Genomic DNA, 19,246 nt, shown 5'->3' on the forward strand with positions numbered 1-19,246 from the left:
TTGAGAAATACTTGGTAAAAATACTGTTGCCAGTATGATAATAAATAGTGTTACTGCACAGTTGAGAGAAGTATACAACAAACTGGCTGATCCCTCCCACCCCGGACACAAAGAAGAGTTTTTGCCCGTCTGCTGTCAGCCTTATCAACAAGGCCCAGAACCCCCCCGACACTCTTCACACTCCACCTCTGCCTCATCCTGTCACACTGACACAGACACAACTCTATGTGTTACATTAACATACATTAACTCAGCCTGGACTTCTTTCTGAAAAACAGACTGTTTCTGGAAAAAAAACAAAAAAAAAAAAAACAACAGACTTATGTATATATATATTTATATTGTTATATTTTGTACTTCTTTAATAGCTTATTTTTAGTAGATGTGTCATACACCAACTTCACCAAAACAAATTCCTGGTATGTGTAAAATCGTATTTGGCAAAAAAGCTTCTTCTGATTCTGATTCTGATTCAAACTGCACCAGTTGAAATGATCATGTGATCACTGAAACAGTCGTGCAAAACAAAAGTAGGTTTATGATGTCGAACTGGGAAAGGCGGCATCAACGCAGAGCTACGTCACATGATGCTGGAGTTAAACATTAAAAAGTAACTGAAATCAGTCTGGAAAGCAGGATTTAAACCAGCTGAACACAGTCCCTTTAAAGTTCCTCCAATAGGATGTGATGGTTATTGAATGCACCAGTGAGATCCAACAGACAACTACTGAGATCCTTTAAACCTTGAACCAGTGCTGCCTCTGTGCTGTCATGGAAGACTGGCAGCTGGACCTGGAGCGACATCAGGCTCAGACTCAGAGTTAACTTGGTGGTGATCGATCCAGGAAGTGCAGAGATGTCGACAGGACATCTATGGCGCTGGGCAGCAGTCAGGATGGGGAGCTGGGCAGCAGCGATGCGCGACGTTAACGGGGGCCATATTTACTTCTGGAGAGCTTCCCAGAAGGTGGTTCCAAGGCAGGATCACACGGAGAACTGGCTAGCTAGCCAACTGATCAATAGGCCCAAGGCCGGCAGTCTGTCTGGCTCTAGGATAAGGTCCAGCAGAAGAGAGACCAGGGACCTGAACTACAGAGACTGGACCAGAAGGAGCTCCCCTAGGGAGGAGACTGCTGGGAATCATCATAGATGAACTCAGGTAGGAAGCTAGCCAACTCAGGAACAGGATTTGGCAGAAGGCGAGGATATTGGTGGCTAGCTGACTCAGAAGGTGTTGCTGGCAGGAGACTAGCAGGCTGGTGGCTACCAGGCAGAGGAGCAGGCTGGGAAGCTGGTCCTGAGGCTTGAGCTGATAGCTGGGTACCTCAGGGTGACAGGGGCTATCAGGCTCTATGCTAAGCCCAACATGGGAGCCGGTGGAAGAATCTAGTTTAGTCAGCATGGTCTTGAGATGATTCATCCCACTTAATGATTCTACCAAGCCTGGAGCTACGCTAACAGTTTCCCCAGGCTTCTAGTCTTTGTGCTAAGCTATGCTAAGAGTTTCCCCTTCTGGTTCCAGTCTTCGTGCTAAGCTATGCTAAGAGTTTCCCCCTGGTTCCAGTCTTTGTGCTAAGCTATGCTAACAGATAATGGATTCCTCTGACTGTAGAACAAACAGCTGCTGGAGGATTTCTCCAGCATTCCCGGTCTGAGTTAGTGTCCAGCTGCTGGTCTAAACTGGGAGCTCCCTCCTCCCCGCTCCTCTCCCCTCCTCTCTCTCTGTGCCCCCCCCCCCCCTCCCACCTCCTCTGAATCTCCACTCAGACGGCAGCAGGCAGACCGATCGGAGGTGAGTTTGTTTCTTGTGCTTACGTCTTTACTGAGCCCTCAGAACACATTGATAACCTATTGATAACACGCTGATGATGTATTGATAACTGCGATACTGATGAAGATACTGGTGAGGAGAGAGAGAGAGTGGTAGAGAGAGGTGGAGAGGTAATGTTAGAGATGGACACTGACAGTCAGTCAGCAGATGGAATTAAATAATTAAGACTTTTATCTGCAGCGAACAGTGAGTCAGAGTCTGAGTCAGAGTCTGGACCGAGTTTAGTTTGGAAATCTGCGTGTTTTAAGTTTGTAGACCGCATCAGATCACCTGCTGTGCTTCATGGATCTGGATCAGCTTTGGGCCTGATGGGTCACTTTAAATGTCAGCTTCAGACTGAATGTGGACTATCGGGACAAACAGACCAGAGTGAAACCCGATTCAGCACAGATTCATCACCGAACCAGACCTAATTTGCTTTGTCAACAAAATGAAAATACGAAAAGGACACAAGTATTTTTCCAATAACGCAATCAGAGCTACAACTACCAACCACTTCCTTTATCAATGAAATGGCTCATTGTTTTGTTCATTAATTAATGAAAAATGCTTGTTATCATTTCTGCTATATGACATCTTCAGATGTCCAAAGAGATTCAGCGTCATTCAGAGAGACATTTCAGAAACCGGAACCAGTAAATACTGAACATTTCTGCACATAAAATAACTAAAACAAGACACTTAACAGATACAGACTATGTCCTGACTGGATGTGGTCTGAACCGATGTGGATCGATCCAGCCAGTGGGCTTCTAACACGTGATGTTTGACACTTATTGTGGAGATCCTCTACTTTCAAAGTGGCCTGGTGTGAGATAGCGAGCTGCCGAGTCACAGGTGGATTTTCAAAGGGAGGTTTATAGTCACCCAAAAGTGAAGGAAATGGTTTCCAAAGTGTGTGTCCTATGAAAGAACTAAACAGAGGACATCTCAGGGCAAACATCAGGTTACACGTGATCAATTAACCAAAACCCAAAGTACCAAAACAACTAATATCGTCTAAAGAATGAAGAATGAAGTATTACCTTCAAACTGGTGCTGGATTTTATGGATATTTCCATCAGCTGGAGGTGCAGCAGCTGCTCCAGGTGCAGCACCTTCTTATCTTTCCTACATCAGTGAACATTTCCATTTCCAGCTGAGAAGCAGCTGCGTTTAACTGAAGTGTTTGACAGACTGAAACCAGCACAGGTTTGATTAAAAACCAGCATGATGAGGATCAGACACGCTGGTTTAAACACCGTGTCTGGACTCTTGTTCGCTACTGAGAGGGCATCAAGAGCTGATACTCAGTGTGGCTGATCAGACCCAAATCCAGCCTGGACCCATTATTCACAGTGGTTTATTGGAGTCCAGACTAAATCTAGACCAGATAATCCACTTTGAACAACAGAAAACCACTGTGGATCTAGACCAGGTCCAGTCAGGCCATGACTGTCCAGTGTCACCTGAACCAGGTCTTGTGTTGCTGTGCTCTGGATCAGGCCTGCTGTGCAGGTGGACTTTGAAGCAGCCTGGTTTTGCTGTCACTTCTAAACTGATTTGTTGTTAAATGAAACTCAGACTTGACTTAAAGCTTCAGAAGTCTGTGTGGTTTTCAGAGGATTTAACGTCTCACTCTGCAGGAGGAATAACCAGGTCAGATTACTGTCTGAGGACCTGAGTGAAAACACTTATCTCTGACGCTCTGATTGGCCAACACATCCATTTCCTCCTAATGGACACACAGAAGCAGCTAGCATTAGCCTGTGCACCCCATTCTGTCCTCCCATGAGAACTAAAACCATTAGTCCAAAGGTCCCCCTCCTTCCTCCATAACACACACACACTGATCGATTCTGTGAAAGAGGATGACTTCCTTTCACTCACACTCATGCACACACACACACACACACACACACACACACACACACACACACACACACTATCAATATTTAATCTCAGCCCAACTACGTCCCTCCAACAACCACAAGATCTAAATACTATCTGACATAAAATGTTCAGATTTCACACCTTTATTAAAAGTTGAATAAGGTGTCCTCTCGTATGATGACGTAATGTTGGATCTGACTGTCGTCAACCTTTTAGCCTCTTTTAGCAGCTTCTTTCAGTTTGGTTCAGTCTCAGTTAAAATTAAATATGAATTCAAATAAACTGCACAGTAACATTACTGTTCAAATTAAAGAACTTTTTGAAATTCATTTTTTAAATTAATTAACCTAAACTAACATGTAATGTTAAACAAAAGCCAAACTGCACTAAACCAAAACGCGTTTCTCTCCTTAAAGGGACAGTTCACCCCAAATCTTAACTGTGGTGCGATTGATCCATTTCGTTGCTGGTGTGAGAGTTCAATGGACGTAAATGGCGGAAAAACAAAAATACATTTGTAAAACTTGATGATGATGATGCACGGAGCAGTTTGATGGAGGAACTACACCCACCGACTGTGTCAGTGCGCAGAGGGACTTGTAGGACATTGCTAGCTTGTGGATGTTAGTTTCAAGCTAACCAGCGCTGCTAGCTAACGTTACAGCTCAGCTGAGGAGGAAACATTAATGTTTACGTCGGCGCCATCGAGAGCATGAACCCGGCGTCCATGAGGAGATGCACGAGCTGTCGGGTTGCTTCCCCGCCAGCAGGCAGACTTTCAATGAGGTTAATCTGTCCACCTGATTAGCTGACAAGATCTATTTCTTCTGTATGATGCTCTGATTGGCTGATGGGATCTGCTTCCTTTGTCTCTGTAGGATGTTGTCTTCTCCAACTACCACCTCCCTCCCCACCTCCTCTGCCCCTTCTCCACCCCCTCGGACCTTGACCTCTGACCCCTGTCACGTCACTATGGAAACTTACTGGAGAGAAGTGCAAAGCATCAAAGAGGAAAAGGAGGGAGAGGAGGACGAAGACGAGAGGAAGAGTATGGATGGTAAGTCAAAGTGGCAGCAGAGTGCACATCGTCTTTCTGTCTGACTTCTACCCATCTTTGTTTACCTGCAGAAGTGGAGCTGGAGGAGGAGTGGCTGACGGAGGCGGGGCTATCCTCCCTGGTGACGGGCTCGTCGTCAGAAGAGGCATCGCCGCCGCTGGCGGAGGCACTGCTGTCCACGTTGACACGGCAACAAGCCGCCACGGTGAGGAAGAGGCTGGACAACTACAATGAAACACTGAAGACCAGAAACAGACAGCCAATCAGAGACGTGCGGGACGTCTTCGCTGAGGTGGGAAATACAGATGTAACCCTGTAACCTGCATACAGGACACAGACAGACGAGCACACTCGACAGACAGAGACAGTGTCTGAAGGGACAGCTCGGGACGTTTCAAGACAAAGACATTATTTTAGAAAACATCATCATGTCAATGTTTTTACAAAAAGCAATATTTTGAGAAAAAGGTTTAATAAAAAAAAAGTCAGAACATTTTTGGGATACTTTTTCTAAATAATTGTTATTTCTAAAAAAAATAACTAATTTTGAAAAAGTTTTCACATTAAAGTCATTATATTTAAACATTAAAAAAAAAAACATTTCAACCAAATTTAAGTTGATGAAAAGTTGTAACTTCATAACCAAACATTGAGTGTGTGTGTGTGTGTGTGTGTGTGTGTGTGTGTGCGTGTGTGTGTGTGTGTGGTTCTGCATCTGAGATCCTAGATCTCAAAGTGAATTCTGGGAATTGTGGGAGCATTTGAAACAGACTGTCATGATGACTCTGCGTTTTGTCTGTCTTTGTCTCTCCCTCTCTCTTTCACACACACACACACACACACACACACACACACACACACACAATTCCAGCCTGATGATGACTCAGCAGACAGATGCCCCTCCCCTCCCTCTCACCATGCTGAGTCACCACCGAGTCGATACCACACCACCACAAAAACCATTCGTCGAAACACTCACAGAGGTATGTCTGCTCACCTCTGCTCACCTGTGTGTCTGTCGGTTCACCTGTGTGTCCGTTTGCTCACCTGTGTATCTGTCTGCTCACCTGTGTGTCTGTCGGTTCACCTGTGTGTCCGTTTGCTCACCTATATGTCCGTCTGCTCACCTCTGCTCACCTGTGTGTCAGCTCACCTGTGTGTCTGTTGGCTCACCTGCCGATCATGGATCAACAGACCTACCCAGCATAGACCAGTGAGGCCCTTCAGGAGGTTCAGGTTATCCTGTAGGTGGCTCTGAATGGCAGAGGGCTTTAGTATCCATTTAGTTCTTGTTGTAATCGACAGGCACGTAGTGATCCTCAAAGTCCTGCACGTGGTTAAAGTTCTAGTAGACCTCTGGAGGGGATGAGTGGTCTTTCAGAGGGTTCAAGGTCCTTCAGGTGATTTCAGTGGTCCGTTAGGTGTTTCTGGGTGTCTTTTAGGAGGCTTTAGCGGTCAATTACAGAGTTCTAGCCACCTTCTAGTCTCGGTGGTTAAGGAGGTTCCGTAGCCCCTTTAAAAGGTTCCAGTCCTTTAGGAGGATATGTAGCTCCTTTAAAAGGTTCCAGTCCTTTAGGACGCTCTGGAGCTCCTTTAAAAGGTTCCAGTCCTTTAGGACGCTCTGGAGCTCCTTTAAAAGGTTCCAGTCCTTTAGGACGCTCTGGAGCTCCTTTAAAAGGTTCCAGTCCTTTAGGATGCTCTGGAGCTCCTTTAAAAGGTTCCAGTCCTTTAGGACGCTCTGGAGCTCCTTTAAAAGGTTCCAGTCCTTTAGGAGGATCTGGAGCTCTGCTCTGCTGAGCAGCAAACAGCAGACAGAGATACCAGCTGGTGGACATTCAGCATTTAGCAGCTAAAGAGCAGATATGTCCCTCAGGAGCTGGAGGAGACCAGAACCAGAGCTCAAAGACAGAGAAGACTGGACAGACGTCCGTAAGGGGACACAAACAGAGTCCACGTCCATCATCAGGCTGATCTGCTGGATAAGAAACAAACTGCTGTTTGTCTGTTTGTGTCTGCAGTTCGACCGACGCTGCCAGCGTTTCTCTATGAGGATCAACTACCAGAACATCTGTCATCCCCCTCAAACACACACTCTCCGACACACACCCCCTCCCTGCCTCACACACACTCACCGCCCATCAGTCGGTCGAGACGAGCCGATTGGCTGCTGCGGGACTGTCCGTACTCAGAGGGTGTGGCTGACCACAAACGAGGTGGGACCTGTTACGACTGCCTGCGTTTCCATGAAGACGACAGCGACGACCTGCCGGTGAGTCTGACCTCTGACCTCTGACCTCTGACCTCCTGCTGAAGAACATACCAGTAGCTCCCACTGTTCTTCTCTGTGTGACGTCCTTCGACCAACTTCCTGAGTTCTGCTTCACTTTTTCTCTGATGTCCGATGGTAGTGATGATGATGATGATGACGATGATGATGATGATGACGATGATGATGACAACGACGGTGATGATGACGGTGATGATGATGGTGACGATGACTATGACGATGATGATGATGATGATGATGATGATGATGATGATGATGGTGATGATGACGATGATGATGATGAAGATGGTGACGATGATGATGATGATGACAACGACGGTGATGATGATGGTGACGATGACTATGACGACAATGATGATGATGATGATGATGATGATGGTGATGATGACGATGATGATGATGAAGATGGTGACGATGATGATGATGATGGTGATGATGATGATGATGATGATGATGATGGTGATGATGACGATAATGATGATGAGGATGGTGACGATGATGATGATGATGGTGATGATGACGATGATGATGATGAAGATGGTGACGATGACTATGATGACAATGATGATGATGATGATGATGATGATGGTAATGATGATGATAATGATAATGATGATGATGATGGTGATGATGACGACGATGATGACGACGATGATGATGATGATGATGACGACGACGACGATGATGATGGTAGTTTGTCCCAAACAGAGACTCAGACCTCAGGTGGTGTCTCCTCAGAGAGGACGTTCAGTCTCTTGAGCTGCAGCTGAAAACATGTCAGCTGAGCTGCTGGTTGGTTTTGTGTCAGCGTTCGTTTTGGTTTCTGATTTCGATGTTTCAGTCTATTTGCTGTTTTAGTCAAATTTTAGTCAGTTGTGTTTTGTTGTGTACAGTTACCATGGTTACAGTTCTCTCCTCATTAAATCCAGTACACATTATTATTTAACTCTGAAATGCTTTCTCTCTTTCTCTGTCATTCGTGCTCACCTAACATTAGCATTAGCATTAGCTAACGGCTACCTGCTCTCTCAGTTCACACTGTCAGCTGTCTGATTAGCTTGAGAAGAGAAGCTGCGACGTGAGATTTAGACGATCGACTGGAACTGACGAATCCGTCTGACTGCAACATGAATAACATAGAAAAAATGTGTGTGTGTGTGTGTGTGTGTGTGTGTGTGTGTGTGCCTGTGTGTAGTTTCTACCTGTCTCACCCCCTCAGGGTCTCACCTTGGCAGATGACCTGGCATCACGTGACCTCACTCATCTTGGCTTCATCTCTCACATCGAGCTGTCCACCTTCCTGCTCACTCTCGGCATACAAACCAAACGCACCCGCCTGCCGCGCCTCAGGACCCGGGGTGCGCTTCATTTTCACTTCAGTTTAAACACAGGTTTAAGACAGCAAACAGCTGAGAGGTCAGAGTTCAAACCAATGGGCTGCCAGACAGAGAACCATTGACCAAATGTCTGTCTGGTTCAACCAGTAGACCAGAGTCTGGTTCTGGACTGAGTCACAGGTGTGAAAACACACTCAAACGTAAACGTACTCAGCGCCTGTTTAAATCTGTTTAGATGTAAAAATCGCTCTTTAATTGGTGTGTTTGAAAACACGTTTAGAAACATGACTGTTCTGTTTGTTAGTACAAGATCAAATTCAAATCAACTTTATTGACAATTTACAGTTCAGTTCAGAAACATTACAAACTGTTAAAAAGTTACATTAAACCAAGAGAAAACAAAATCATCAAGAGATCACCGATCAATATAAATACTGTCTGTCTGTCTGTCTGTCTGCCTGTCTGTCCATCAGACAGCGGTGTGTTCGGTGTCCCTCTGAACTTGCTGCTGGACAACGACAGGAAGACAAGTCCTGGAGTCAAAGTTCCTGTTGTCTTCCAGAAGGTGAAGAGCCTGTCTGTCTGCCCGTCTGTCTGCCTGCCTGCCTGCCTGCCTGCCTGCCTGCCTGTCTGTGGCGATTCACACCCTTTATTGAATATTAACATATTTTATTATTATTTTACATTTAATATTAATTATACAACAGTGTAAAAATAAAATTCTGGATTGAAAGTCTTACTACACTGCTGAAATATTTTCACAGAAATGTACTTGACGTACTGCAACCTGTTTGATGTTTGAGTTATAGACAGTGTGACGTTATCACACACAATGTGAAAGCAGTTAGCATGAAGCTAACAGCTGTGTGCATAGTTAGCAGTTAGCATGAAGCTAATAGCTGGTCATTCCTGCACTGCAGCGTGTGGTTAGCAGTTAGCATGAGCACACCACGGGGCTGACCTCAGAACAGCTGCTCTCCGCTAGAACTGAGCGTCAAATGTTCCTAGAAGAGTGTGAATCTGACCTCTGATCAGATTTCTGAGTGAGACACAACAGGAAGTCCAGCTCCTGTTTGCACTGACGATGAATTTCAAAGAATGATTATAGAATTCATTAAGAATAATAAGTCACAATAAATCATTTGTTTAGCTTTTCTGTGTGTGTGTGTCTGTGTGTGTGTAGTTGTTGTGTATTTTAGAGCAGGGCGGCCTGCAGACTGAAGGGATCCTTAGAGTACCAGGATCAGCAGCTAGACTGAAGGTAACACACACACACACACACACACACACACACACACACACACACACCGCTATAGAGGCTCAGTTTCGGGACGCCTGACTCAGTCCTTTGAAGGTTAAGCCTGTGCTGTCTAACTGAGGGGTGTTTCTGTTCTGGACAAAATAAAAGAAACACCTGTTGTCATGTCTAGACCTGAACCTCGTCAGGGTGTGGCCCACCTGCTTATACACTGCGTCCTGTAACCATTAACCCCTGACCCATAACCCCAGACCACTAACCGCTAACCACTGACCCCTCTGTGGAAGTTAATGGGGTTACTTTAAAAAATAAAGAATGAAGCTTGTCCAATCAGCTGCGATCCCTTGAAAAGGACCAATCAGGTGACATCCAATGCAAGACAGAGAGAGAAAGATCTGTCACATCAAACATCAGAACCAATACTTTTCTACGTATCATCAAAGTAACTGAACAGCTGTCTGTCTGTCTGTCTGTCTGTCTGTCTCTCTGTCTCTCTCTCTGTCTCTCTCTCTGTCTGTCTGTGTCTCTGCAGTACCTGCGTAGAGAGTTAGACAGGTGTTGTCCAGAGTTCGACTGGTCTGTAGTGAGACAGGTGGATGCTGCAGGTCTGCTGAAGCTCTTCATCAGAGAGCTGCCGAAACCACTGCTGACACACACACACCTGTCCACCTACCGCTCAGTGCTGGGTATGTGCGCATACACACACACTCACGTAGGGATGGGAATTGATAAGATTTTTACAATTCCGATTCCATTTTCGACTCTGCTTAACGATTCGGTTCTTTATCGATTCTCTTATCGATTCTCACTTGGAAAAAAGGAGAACAAACAGGTTGATTAGCATCAACTTTGTTTAGTTTAGAAGTAACATGACCAACAGTGAGGCCTTACGAGGGCCACAGCCTAGGGCTCCTCCATGGGGTGCCAGGGGGTCCCCAGAAAATTAAATCTGAAATAATAATAATTAAATAAATATTCCTATGTAGAAATTAACAAAATACATTATTATTCTGTGGCAATTACACCAGAATGTCCAGTAACATTACATTAACATTAAAATTCTCCTTTTTAAAAGGATATATGAGCTGAGCACTGAGAAATAAAACTACGTCAGCCAGTGACAAATACAATCAAGTCCAATGAAACTGTGCAATTCTGCAAACATTAACTATGAAGAATTAACAATTCTTTTGCAGAAAAATAAGCATATCTGCTTTTTCAGGAAGGATACGCGACCTTTCTGGACTTGTGGTGTCTCCAGCTGTGGAGAACACGCCTGCACACACACAAAGCTTTCAGCCAGCCCTGACAGCAGGGCCAGAGTCTCTCTCTCGCTCCACCACCATAGGGTGGTGTTATCCTTGCAGGGGATGGGGGCAGGCTTCTGAATCAGAATCAGAATCAGAAAAAGCTTTATTGCCATGTACGCTTTTACACATACTAGGAATTTTTTCTGGTGAAATTGGTGCATGACACATCTATCAAAGTAAGAGCATAAGAATATAACAATTTAAATATATATACACAAGTCTGTTTTTGTTGTTGCTATTACCGGAAGCACAGTTCTGTTTTTCAGAAAGAAGTCCAAGTTGAGCGTTAATGTAACGCATAGAGTTATGTTTATATCGGTCAATGTGACAGAATGAGTCCGAGGTGGAATGTGAAGAGTGTCAGGGGGGGTTCCGGGCCTTGTTGGTAAGGCTGACAGCAGACGGGAAAAAACTGTTCTTGTGGCGTGAGGTTTTGGTCCTGATGGACCGCAGCCTCCTGCCAGAGGGGAGTGGCTCAAAGAGTTTGTGTCCGGGGTGAGAGGGATCAGCCACAATCTTTCCTGCACGCCTCAGGGTCCTAGAGGCGTACAGGTCCTGAAGAGATGGGAGATTGCAGCCAATCACCTTCTCTGCAGACCGAATGACACGCTGCAGTCTGCCCTTGTCCTTGGCGGTGGCAGCAGCGTACCAGACAGTGATGGAGGAGGTGAGGATGGACTCGATGATGGCTGTGTAGAAGTGCACCATCATTGTCTTTGGCAGGCTGAATTTCTTCAGCTGCCGTAGGAAGTACATCCTCTGCTGTGCTTTCCTGATGAGGGAGCTGATGTTCGGCTCCCACTTGAGGTCCTGGGAGATGATAGTTCCCAGGAAGCGGAAAGACTCCACAGTGTCAATAGTGGAGTCACAGAGGGTGATGGGGGCTGGTGAGGCTGAGTTCTTCCTGTAGTCCACAACCATCTCCACTGTCTTTAGAGCATTGAGCTCCAGGTTGTTCTGATTGCACCAGGTCACCAGATGGTCAACCTCCCACCTGTAGGCGGACTCGTCGCCATCAGAGATGAGTCCGATGAGGGTGGTGTCGTCCGCAAACTTCAGGAGCTTGACAGACTGGTGACTGGAGGTGCAGCTGTTCGTGTACAGGGAGAAGAGCAGAGGAGAAAGAACACAGCCCTGGGGGGATCCGGTGCTGATGGTCTTAGCGTCGGAGAAGTGTTTCCCCAGCTTCACGCACTGTTTCCTGTCAGACAGGAAGTCTGTGATCCACCTGCAGGTGGAGTCAGGCACGCTCAGCTGGGAGAGCTTCTCCTGAAGCAGAGTTGGGACGATGGTGTTGAAGGCAGAGCTGAAATCCACAAACAGGATCCTGGCGTAGGTTCCTGCGGAGTCCAGGTGCTGGAGGATGAAGTGGAGGGCCAAGTTGACTGCATCGTCTACAGACCTGTTGGCTCTGTAGGCAAACTGCAGGGGGTCCAGGAGAGGGTCAGTGATGTCTCTGATGTGTGAGAGCACAAGGCGCTCAAAGGACTTCATGACCACAGAGGTCAGGGCGACGGGTCTGAAGTCATTAAGTCCTGTGGTCCTTGGCTTCTTGGGAACAGGGATGATGGTTGAAGACTTGAAGCAGGCTGGCACGTGACATGTCTCCAATGAGGTGTTAAAAATGTCTGTGAATACTGGAGACAGCTGATCAGCACAGTGCTTCAAGGCAGATGGGGAGACAGAATCCGGTCCAGCTGCTTTCCGGGGGTTCTGTCTCCTGAAGAGTCTGTTGACGTCCCTTTCATGGATGGAAAGAGTCGTCACTGAGGTGGGTGGGGAGGGGGAGGGGGGGGCCTTTAAGGTGGGCATTGGTGGAGGTGACTGGAGCTGGAGCTGTTCAGAGGTGTCGTGGGGGATGGTTGCTGGACTGTCCCTTTGTCTTTCAAAGCGGCAGTAGAACTGGTTCAGGTCGTTGGCTAGGCGTCGATCGTTGATGGAGTGGGGGGCTTTAGGCTTGAAGTTAGTGATCTGCCTGAGCCCTTTCCAGACAGACGCAGAGTCGTTAGCTGAGAATTGGTGTTGGAGCTTCTCAGAGTACAGCCGTTTAGCCTCTTTCACCGCCTTGCTAAACTTGTACTTCGACTCTTTGTATCTGTCTTTGTCCCCACTCATGAAGGCCTCTTCCTTTGCCAACCTTAGCTGCCTGAGTTGGGCTGTGAACCAGGGTTTGTCATTGTTGTAACTCACCCTGGTGCGTGATGGAACACAGCAGTCCTCACAGAAGCTGATGTAGGACGTCACAGTCTCCGTGTACTCATCCAGACTGTTGGTAGCAGTCCTGAACACATCCCAGTCAGTAGAGTCCAAACACGCCTGGAGATCCTCCACAGCCTCACTGGTCCACTTCCTTGATGTCCTCACTACAGGTTTGCAGAGCTTTAGTTTCTGCCTGTACGCAGGAATCAGGTGCACCATGACGTGGTCAGAGTAGCCCAGTGCAGCACGGGGGACGGCGTGATAAGCATCCCTGGCGGTGGTGTAACAGTGATCCAGAGTGTTCTCCTCTCTGGTCGGGCATTTGATAAACTGTCTGTATTTAGGGAGTTCGTGGGTGAGGTTACCTTTGTTAAAGTCGCCAAGGACAATAACTAAGGAGTCCGGGTTGGTCCGCTCCACACGCAGTATCTGGTCCGCGAGCATACGCTGTGCGTCCTGCACGTTGGCTTGCGGCGGGATGTAAACGCCGACCAGAATGAATGAAGCGAACTCACGGGGTGAATAAAAAGGCTTACAGTTAATGGTGAAATAGTCCAGGTCAGGAGAACAGTGCTGCTGGATCACTGTCACGTCCTTGCACCAACCACTGTTGATGTAGAAACAGATTCCTCCACCTTTAGTTTTGCCGGAAAGTTCCGTGTCTCTGTCCGCGCGGTGGAGTTGGAAGCCAGCCAGCTGCAGCGCAGAGTCCGGTATTAATCCACAGAGCCACGTCTCGATGAAGCACAAAACAGCAGATGAAGAAAAGTCCCTGTTTTTACCCAACAGCAGTTGTAATTCCTCCAGTTTGTTGGGCAGTGAACGCACGTTAGAAAGAAATATTCCCGGTAACGCTGTGCCTAGTCCGCGCTGGCGAAGGCGCACGAGCGCGCCGGCTCGTTTTCCTCTCCTCCGGCGTTTCACTGCGTGAGCAAGGGTGAGCACACCTTTGACCAGTATGTCCAAAATTTCCACTGTTGGGAGCAGAAATTTAGGAAATAAATCCTCTGGTGTTGCTCCCCTGATGTTCATGAGCTCTTCTCTGGTGAAAGAGCTCCGGGTACCGTCACAAAAAACAGAGTTAAAACACAAAAAAAAAAAACACACGGTCCCGCTGGATCTCCTGATCCACTCGGTGAAAGGAGAAGCTAGAGGTAGACGTGAACTGGAGCGAGTCCTGCCAGCCTCTGAGCCAGTCAGACTCTGTCTCTCGTCACGGTCATCTAAATGTACTGCGTGAGAAGGCGTTCATTTAACGTTAACAGTTAGTAATAGCAGGTTTTACGATGAGACAAATGGCACTAACATAACAGGCAGTGTTGGTTACTTAGTTACCTGCAGTGTTAACAGCAGAGGACGTGCTAACGGTGCTGCTGCTGCTGGGTTGAGATTCACTCCGGAGCGGATTGAAAACGCGACATTCATTCAGAGTTATCGCTGTGTGTTTCTGCATATTGGTAGTATTTCCTCCCTTTGATGAAATATCCACTTTGCAAGTATTGCAAGTTGCCCTGTTGTCATCCTTTCTCGTGAAATGTAACCAAACTTTCGGGCGTTTGTTTTCGAGCAATGCATGTTGCGTAGCTTGCATGAGCTACGTAACATGCAACGCGCAACATCATTTGCGCCCACTGGAATCGATAAGGGAATCATTTGCAAAATTGGCAAACGATTCTGAGAAATTGAAACACTGGGAACCGATTCTCAACAAGAACCGGTTTTCAATTCCCATCCCTACACACACGTGTAACAGAGTGTTCAGCTTGGTACCGAGATTCAGTCGAGGGCCAGCTTCAGGTGTTCTTAATGCTGGGATGCAGTTTCAGAAATGTGAATAGATTTTATCCTGCTAGTTTTCATACAGTCCCTAAATGCTGCTCCCCAATAAAGGCTGGTCTCTTATTTGAAGTTCTCTGAGCATTCATGATGTGTACTGATGTGTAAACCTGGACTGTTGGTGTGTGTGCAGGAATCTCCTCTGTGGTCCACCAGGTTCAGGCTCTGCAGCTGCTGTCGTTGTTGCTTCCTGAAGTTAACAGAGAAACACTCAGAGTAACCTGACACTCACACACAATCAGACATGATGTTTGTGTCTCAGCCTGAAGGTCACCTTCTAAACAACTATCACAGCTTCAGCAGGTGTTTTTCTCCAGGTGTACCTACAGGTATTCTACCGGTATACCTGCAATCAATGGGCTGATTCAGCAGGTGTTATTCTACAGGTGATTCAGCAGGTGTTCACAGAGTATTTCAGGTTTCAGATTGTGTCATTGATCAGATCAAATTCTAATTTTAGCTGAAAGGTGACTGAACTTCTCACCTTGCTGCTGTGATGTAGAGGTGTACTCCAGGACACTGTGACAACATCTCCTCCTCTCCACCTGAGGTCATTGTTTCTGATCCCTCCACCTCATGTTTTGGTGCCTTCTTTCCATCTGTTGCCATGATAACACATAAAATCTGTATGTGTTTCCGTGGTTACAGGGCCTGCTGGTCTTCCTGCGTAAGGTGGTCTCTCATCAGGACCAGAACAGGATGTCCCTGTGGAACGTCTCCATGGTTATGGCGCCCAACCTGTTCTCCTGCCATTACCGTGACAGCAAGTGCTCTGTTGCCAGGCAACAGGAGGAGATGGAGGAGGCGGTGGGTGGAGCTCACCTGGTCCGACTGATGATAACGCACCAGGACCTGCTGTGGACTGTGAGCCAGAGAACACACACGTGCACAACCTCAGTGACATCACTCTCTTGGCTATCTGTGACATCACTTCCTGTTTCCATCTGGTAGGTCCCCAGCTTCCTGCTGTCTCAGGTGAGACACATGAACCAGACATCCAATCAGAAGCAGCTCGGCCTCTCCAGGACGAAAAGACGACTGCTGAGGTGGAAGAACGACAAGAATGACAGAAACCAGGTGAGACAGAGACCAGAACCAACCTGAGTAAAGCTGCAGGTACAGCTTGGTCTGCAGGACCAAGACCTCCTGATGATCTCGTTATGAGCAGAAGAACCAGAGGGTACGTAGACCTCACTCCAGTTTCACAAGGCACCAGACGACTTGTCCTTCCATCAGCTGTCACATTGCGGCTGAGCAGTGTGATGCTGCCGGAGCTCTGGTCCCCTTTTCTAATAAGACAAACCACTCCAGTCAGCCAGCACACAAGTTCTGTCCAAGACCTGCATAAGATGGGCCATGGACGGAAAAACAGTGTCCAGAGCTTTCAGCATCTCGCACTGAATCTCATCTGTACCTGAGGTCACTGAAAGGTCTAGAGTCACTCAGGTTCAGGAGTTCCTTCAAATGGTGCCTCTACCTTCTGAAGATGTCCTCACTTCAGGTCAGCAGGTCACCTCGCTGTCTGAGCTAAGCCCTGCAGAACAAGAACAAGAGGTGGAGCTAATCCAAACAGGTAATCCAGGTGTGACACTGACAAACTGACAGGAGACCTGAAACATCGTGGACAAAGAACAAAGAGACGAAGACAAAGAGGAACACACAGGCCAACTAATGAGGCACAGGTGAAACACAGCAGCCAATCACAAGGGCAGGAAAACACAGGAAGTAAGGCAGAATGTGACGCATGAAGGAAACCTTCAAAATAAAACAGGAAATGACAACAAAATAAACTGGATCATAACAGTGTGTGTGTGTGTGTGTGTGTGTGTGTGTGTGTGTGTGTGTGTGTGTGTGTGTTTGAGCAGATCACAGAGCTGCGTGAAGGTGTGATCAGGGTCCACGCCCCTCTGCACACCAAGGTTTCCATGGCGATACAGCTGGATGGACAGATGAGAGCCAAAGACGTCACCGCCCGCTTCGAGGGTGTCAGCGGGTAACAACCCCCCCCCCCCCGACATATATACACACACACAAACACACACACACAAACACACCACACACACACACACACACACACACACACATAGCGTTTCATCAGACTGACCTGTGATCAGTGTGACTGACTGTCTGTCTTCTGTCTGTCCACCAACAGCCCCGTTCAGCGTCTGTATGAAGTTGGAGGAAACATCGGTGAGTCTGAAAAAACTTCATACAAACATCGGGGGGGGGGGGGGGGGGCAGGTCTGTCTGAAGATCTGGACATGAGACTCTGACGCAGGTCTGACTCAGTATGTGAGCCAGCCCAGTCAAAGACGATGATGATGATGGTCATCATTGGACCAATCAGGCGCTGCCTCCTTCAGTGGGAGGAGCAGGTTGTAATGATGGAGAGCGATGAAGAGCAGAAACAATAAGCCGACATCAGCTGGTTGTTTCTCTGAGCTCTCATTGGCTCTCAGAGCCTCCACTTTGTTTCTAACTCAACGTTCTGGAGGCTGAAACCTTAAACTGACGCAGCACATTCAGACATCAGACTCAGGAGCTGGATTCAGGTCTGACCCCGTCCCCTAACGAAGGACACGAGGACATCATTTCAGTTTCTGAACAAATCAAAGTGAAGTTTCTTGATTGAATATTATCTGTGATTAACACCAACAGACTCATCTGTTTTCTGATCGCTGTTCTATCAGCTGCAGCACCAGCAGTGAAACAGACCAGACACAGACCAGAATCCAGAGTGCTCTCTAGTTTTTCAGCTTTCAGAGCCGATTTAAACCTGAACCTGAAGAGAACCTCCTCTGGAGCAGGTTAGCTGTGCACCATCGGTTACCATGGAGATGAAGCCAGGTCGCACTGCTCCCTGCAGGTTCGTTTCAGCATCAAAGCACAAATCAGAACACACTCATCTTTAGAAACACTGAAACCCTGCTGAGATGATGAGTCTGCCATCAACGTGAGCACAGAGACAGAATAACGTCTGGACACTGACCTTCAAACAGTGAGACATCACAGCAGCCGTCTGAAGCTTTGGACACGTCAGACACCGAAGTGTTGGACACGTCAGACACTGAAGCTTTGGACACGTCAGACACCGAAGTGTTGGACACGTCAGACACCGAAGCTTTGGACACGTCAGACACCGAAGCTTTGGACACGTCAGACACCGAAGCTTTGGACACGTCAGACACCGAAGTGTTGGACACATCAGACACCGAAGCTTTGGACACGTCAGACACCGAAGCTTTGGACACGTCAGACACCGAAGTGTTGGACACGTCAGACACCGAAGCTTTGGACACGTCAGACACCGAAGCTTTGGACACGTCAGACACCGAAGTGTTGGACACATCGGACACTGATTGAGTGAAAGTGACTGCTGCAGCTGAAAGACTTTAAGGTTCTATAAATGCGCTCCGGTCAACATCACGTTGTACTCAGCTTTCACAGGTGTCTCATTGAGTTTGTCTGTGCTAATACCTGAGTGCTCATGGTCACAGCGGGACAGCGGGACAGATCACAGCCGTCAGCCGTCAGTTGCTCGTTCTTTGGGCTGCTCTGTCGACAGAGCAGACAGAGCAAACGAGCAGACTGACTGTCGGTGGTTCTTTCCTTCATGCTGTCCTGAACGCTGCCGCCTGACGTAGACGACCTCACACTACACAGTGGTCCACCTGTCACACGTAATGGCCGCCATCGGCCATTTTCCAGCCGATATGGTTCATAGATGGATTGCGGCTGCATCCCTGATGTATGACCGATCGACAGTGTTCATTCAATGGCAGCTCAGACGGGATTTGGTAGTCAGAGTGATCATCATCATCATCATCAGATACCACAAGATACTAAAAACTGTCTCTCTCTCTGCCTGTCTAGGAGAGCGCCGTCTCCATCCAGACTGTGTGCTGTTGGATGTTTATCGAGTGAACCCTCACTGTGATTGGCTGATCAAACCCTGACACGCCTGTCTCACCTCCTGTCTCACCACCATTCCACTAGTCTCTCAGCAGTCTGAAAACTGGTCATGACTCACCTGTCAGGATGGTGAGCGTTGTCATGGTGATGACCACAGCAGTGACATCTCATCTCTTCATTGGTCAGATGAACAAATCAAACATGAACAGCAGTCAAACTTTTTCTGAAGCCTGTTTTTTAAATGGAGACTTTATATCAACAATAAACTTGTTCTGAATTATTCTGTGCTTCGTGTTGTTTAATGTGATTGGTCACACAGCAGCCAATCTGCTGCTCCTCCTCTTTGT

The 19,246-nt window shown here is 47.3% G+C and overlaps 1 protein-coding gene across 2 annotated transcripts; it reads left to right on the plus strand.

The window, feature by feature from the left end:
* The first annotated feature begins 842 nt into the window (after positions 1–842).
* On the plus strand, positions 843–19,178 carry arhgap28 (Rho GTPase activating protein 28). Of its 2 annotated transcripts, none has more exons than XM_076760979.1 (15): positions 843–1,159; positions 4,582–4,760; positions 4,832–5,052; positions 5,632–5,743; positions 6,779–7,029; positions 8,243–8,405; positions 8,858–8,949; positions 9,568–9,645; positions 10,175–10,328; positions 15,121–15,203; positions 15,636–15,851; positions 15,939–16,064; positions 16,853–16,980; positions 17,140–17,177; positions 18,861–19,177. In XM_076760979.1, exons 2-15 carry the CDS (start codon positions 4,583–4,585, stop codon positions 18,941–18,943), a joined length of 1,923 nt encoding a protein of 640 aa, XP_076617094.1. In that variant the 5' UTR covers positions 843–1,159; position 4,582; the 3' UTR covers positions 18,944–19,177. The 2 variants fall into 2 exon arrangements, with proteins under 2 accessions (XP_076617094.1, XP_076617092.1); XM_076760977.1 differs by lacking the exon at positions 843–1,159 and adding an exon at positions 1,449–1,792 and having other exon boundaries at positions 18,861–19,178.
* Positions 19,179–19,246: the final 68 nt, after the last annotated feature.

Source organism: Chaetodon auriga, chromosome 21 (genome assembly GCF_051107435.1).
Source record: "Chaetodon auriga isolate fChaAug3 chromosome 21, fChaAug3.hap1, whole genome shotgun sequence".
Taxonomy (NCBI): Eukaryota; Metazoa; Chordata; class Actinopteri; order Chaetodontiformes; family Chaetodontidae; genus Chaetodon; species Chaetodon auriga.

Bases quoted from the DNA above. Each gene is read 5' to 3' on its own strand.
- arhgap28 (XM_076760979.1), top strand. From the start codon at position 4,583: ATGTTGTCTTCTCCAACTACCACCTCCCTCCCCACCTCCTCTGCCCCT. The intron at 5,744-6,778 runs GTATGTCTGCTC...TTGTGTCTGCAG, and splicing joins TCGTCGAAACACTCACAGAG to TTCGACCGACGCTGCCAGCG. The intron at 15,852-15,938 runs GTGAGCCAGAGA...TCCATCTGGTAG, and splicing joins ACCAGGACCTGCTGTGGACT to GTCCCCAGCTTCCTGCTGTC.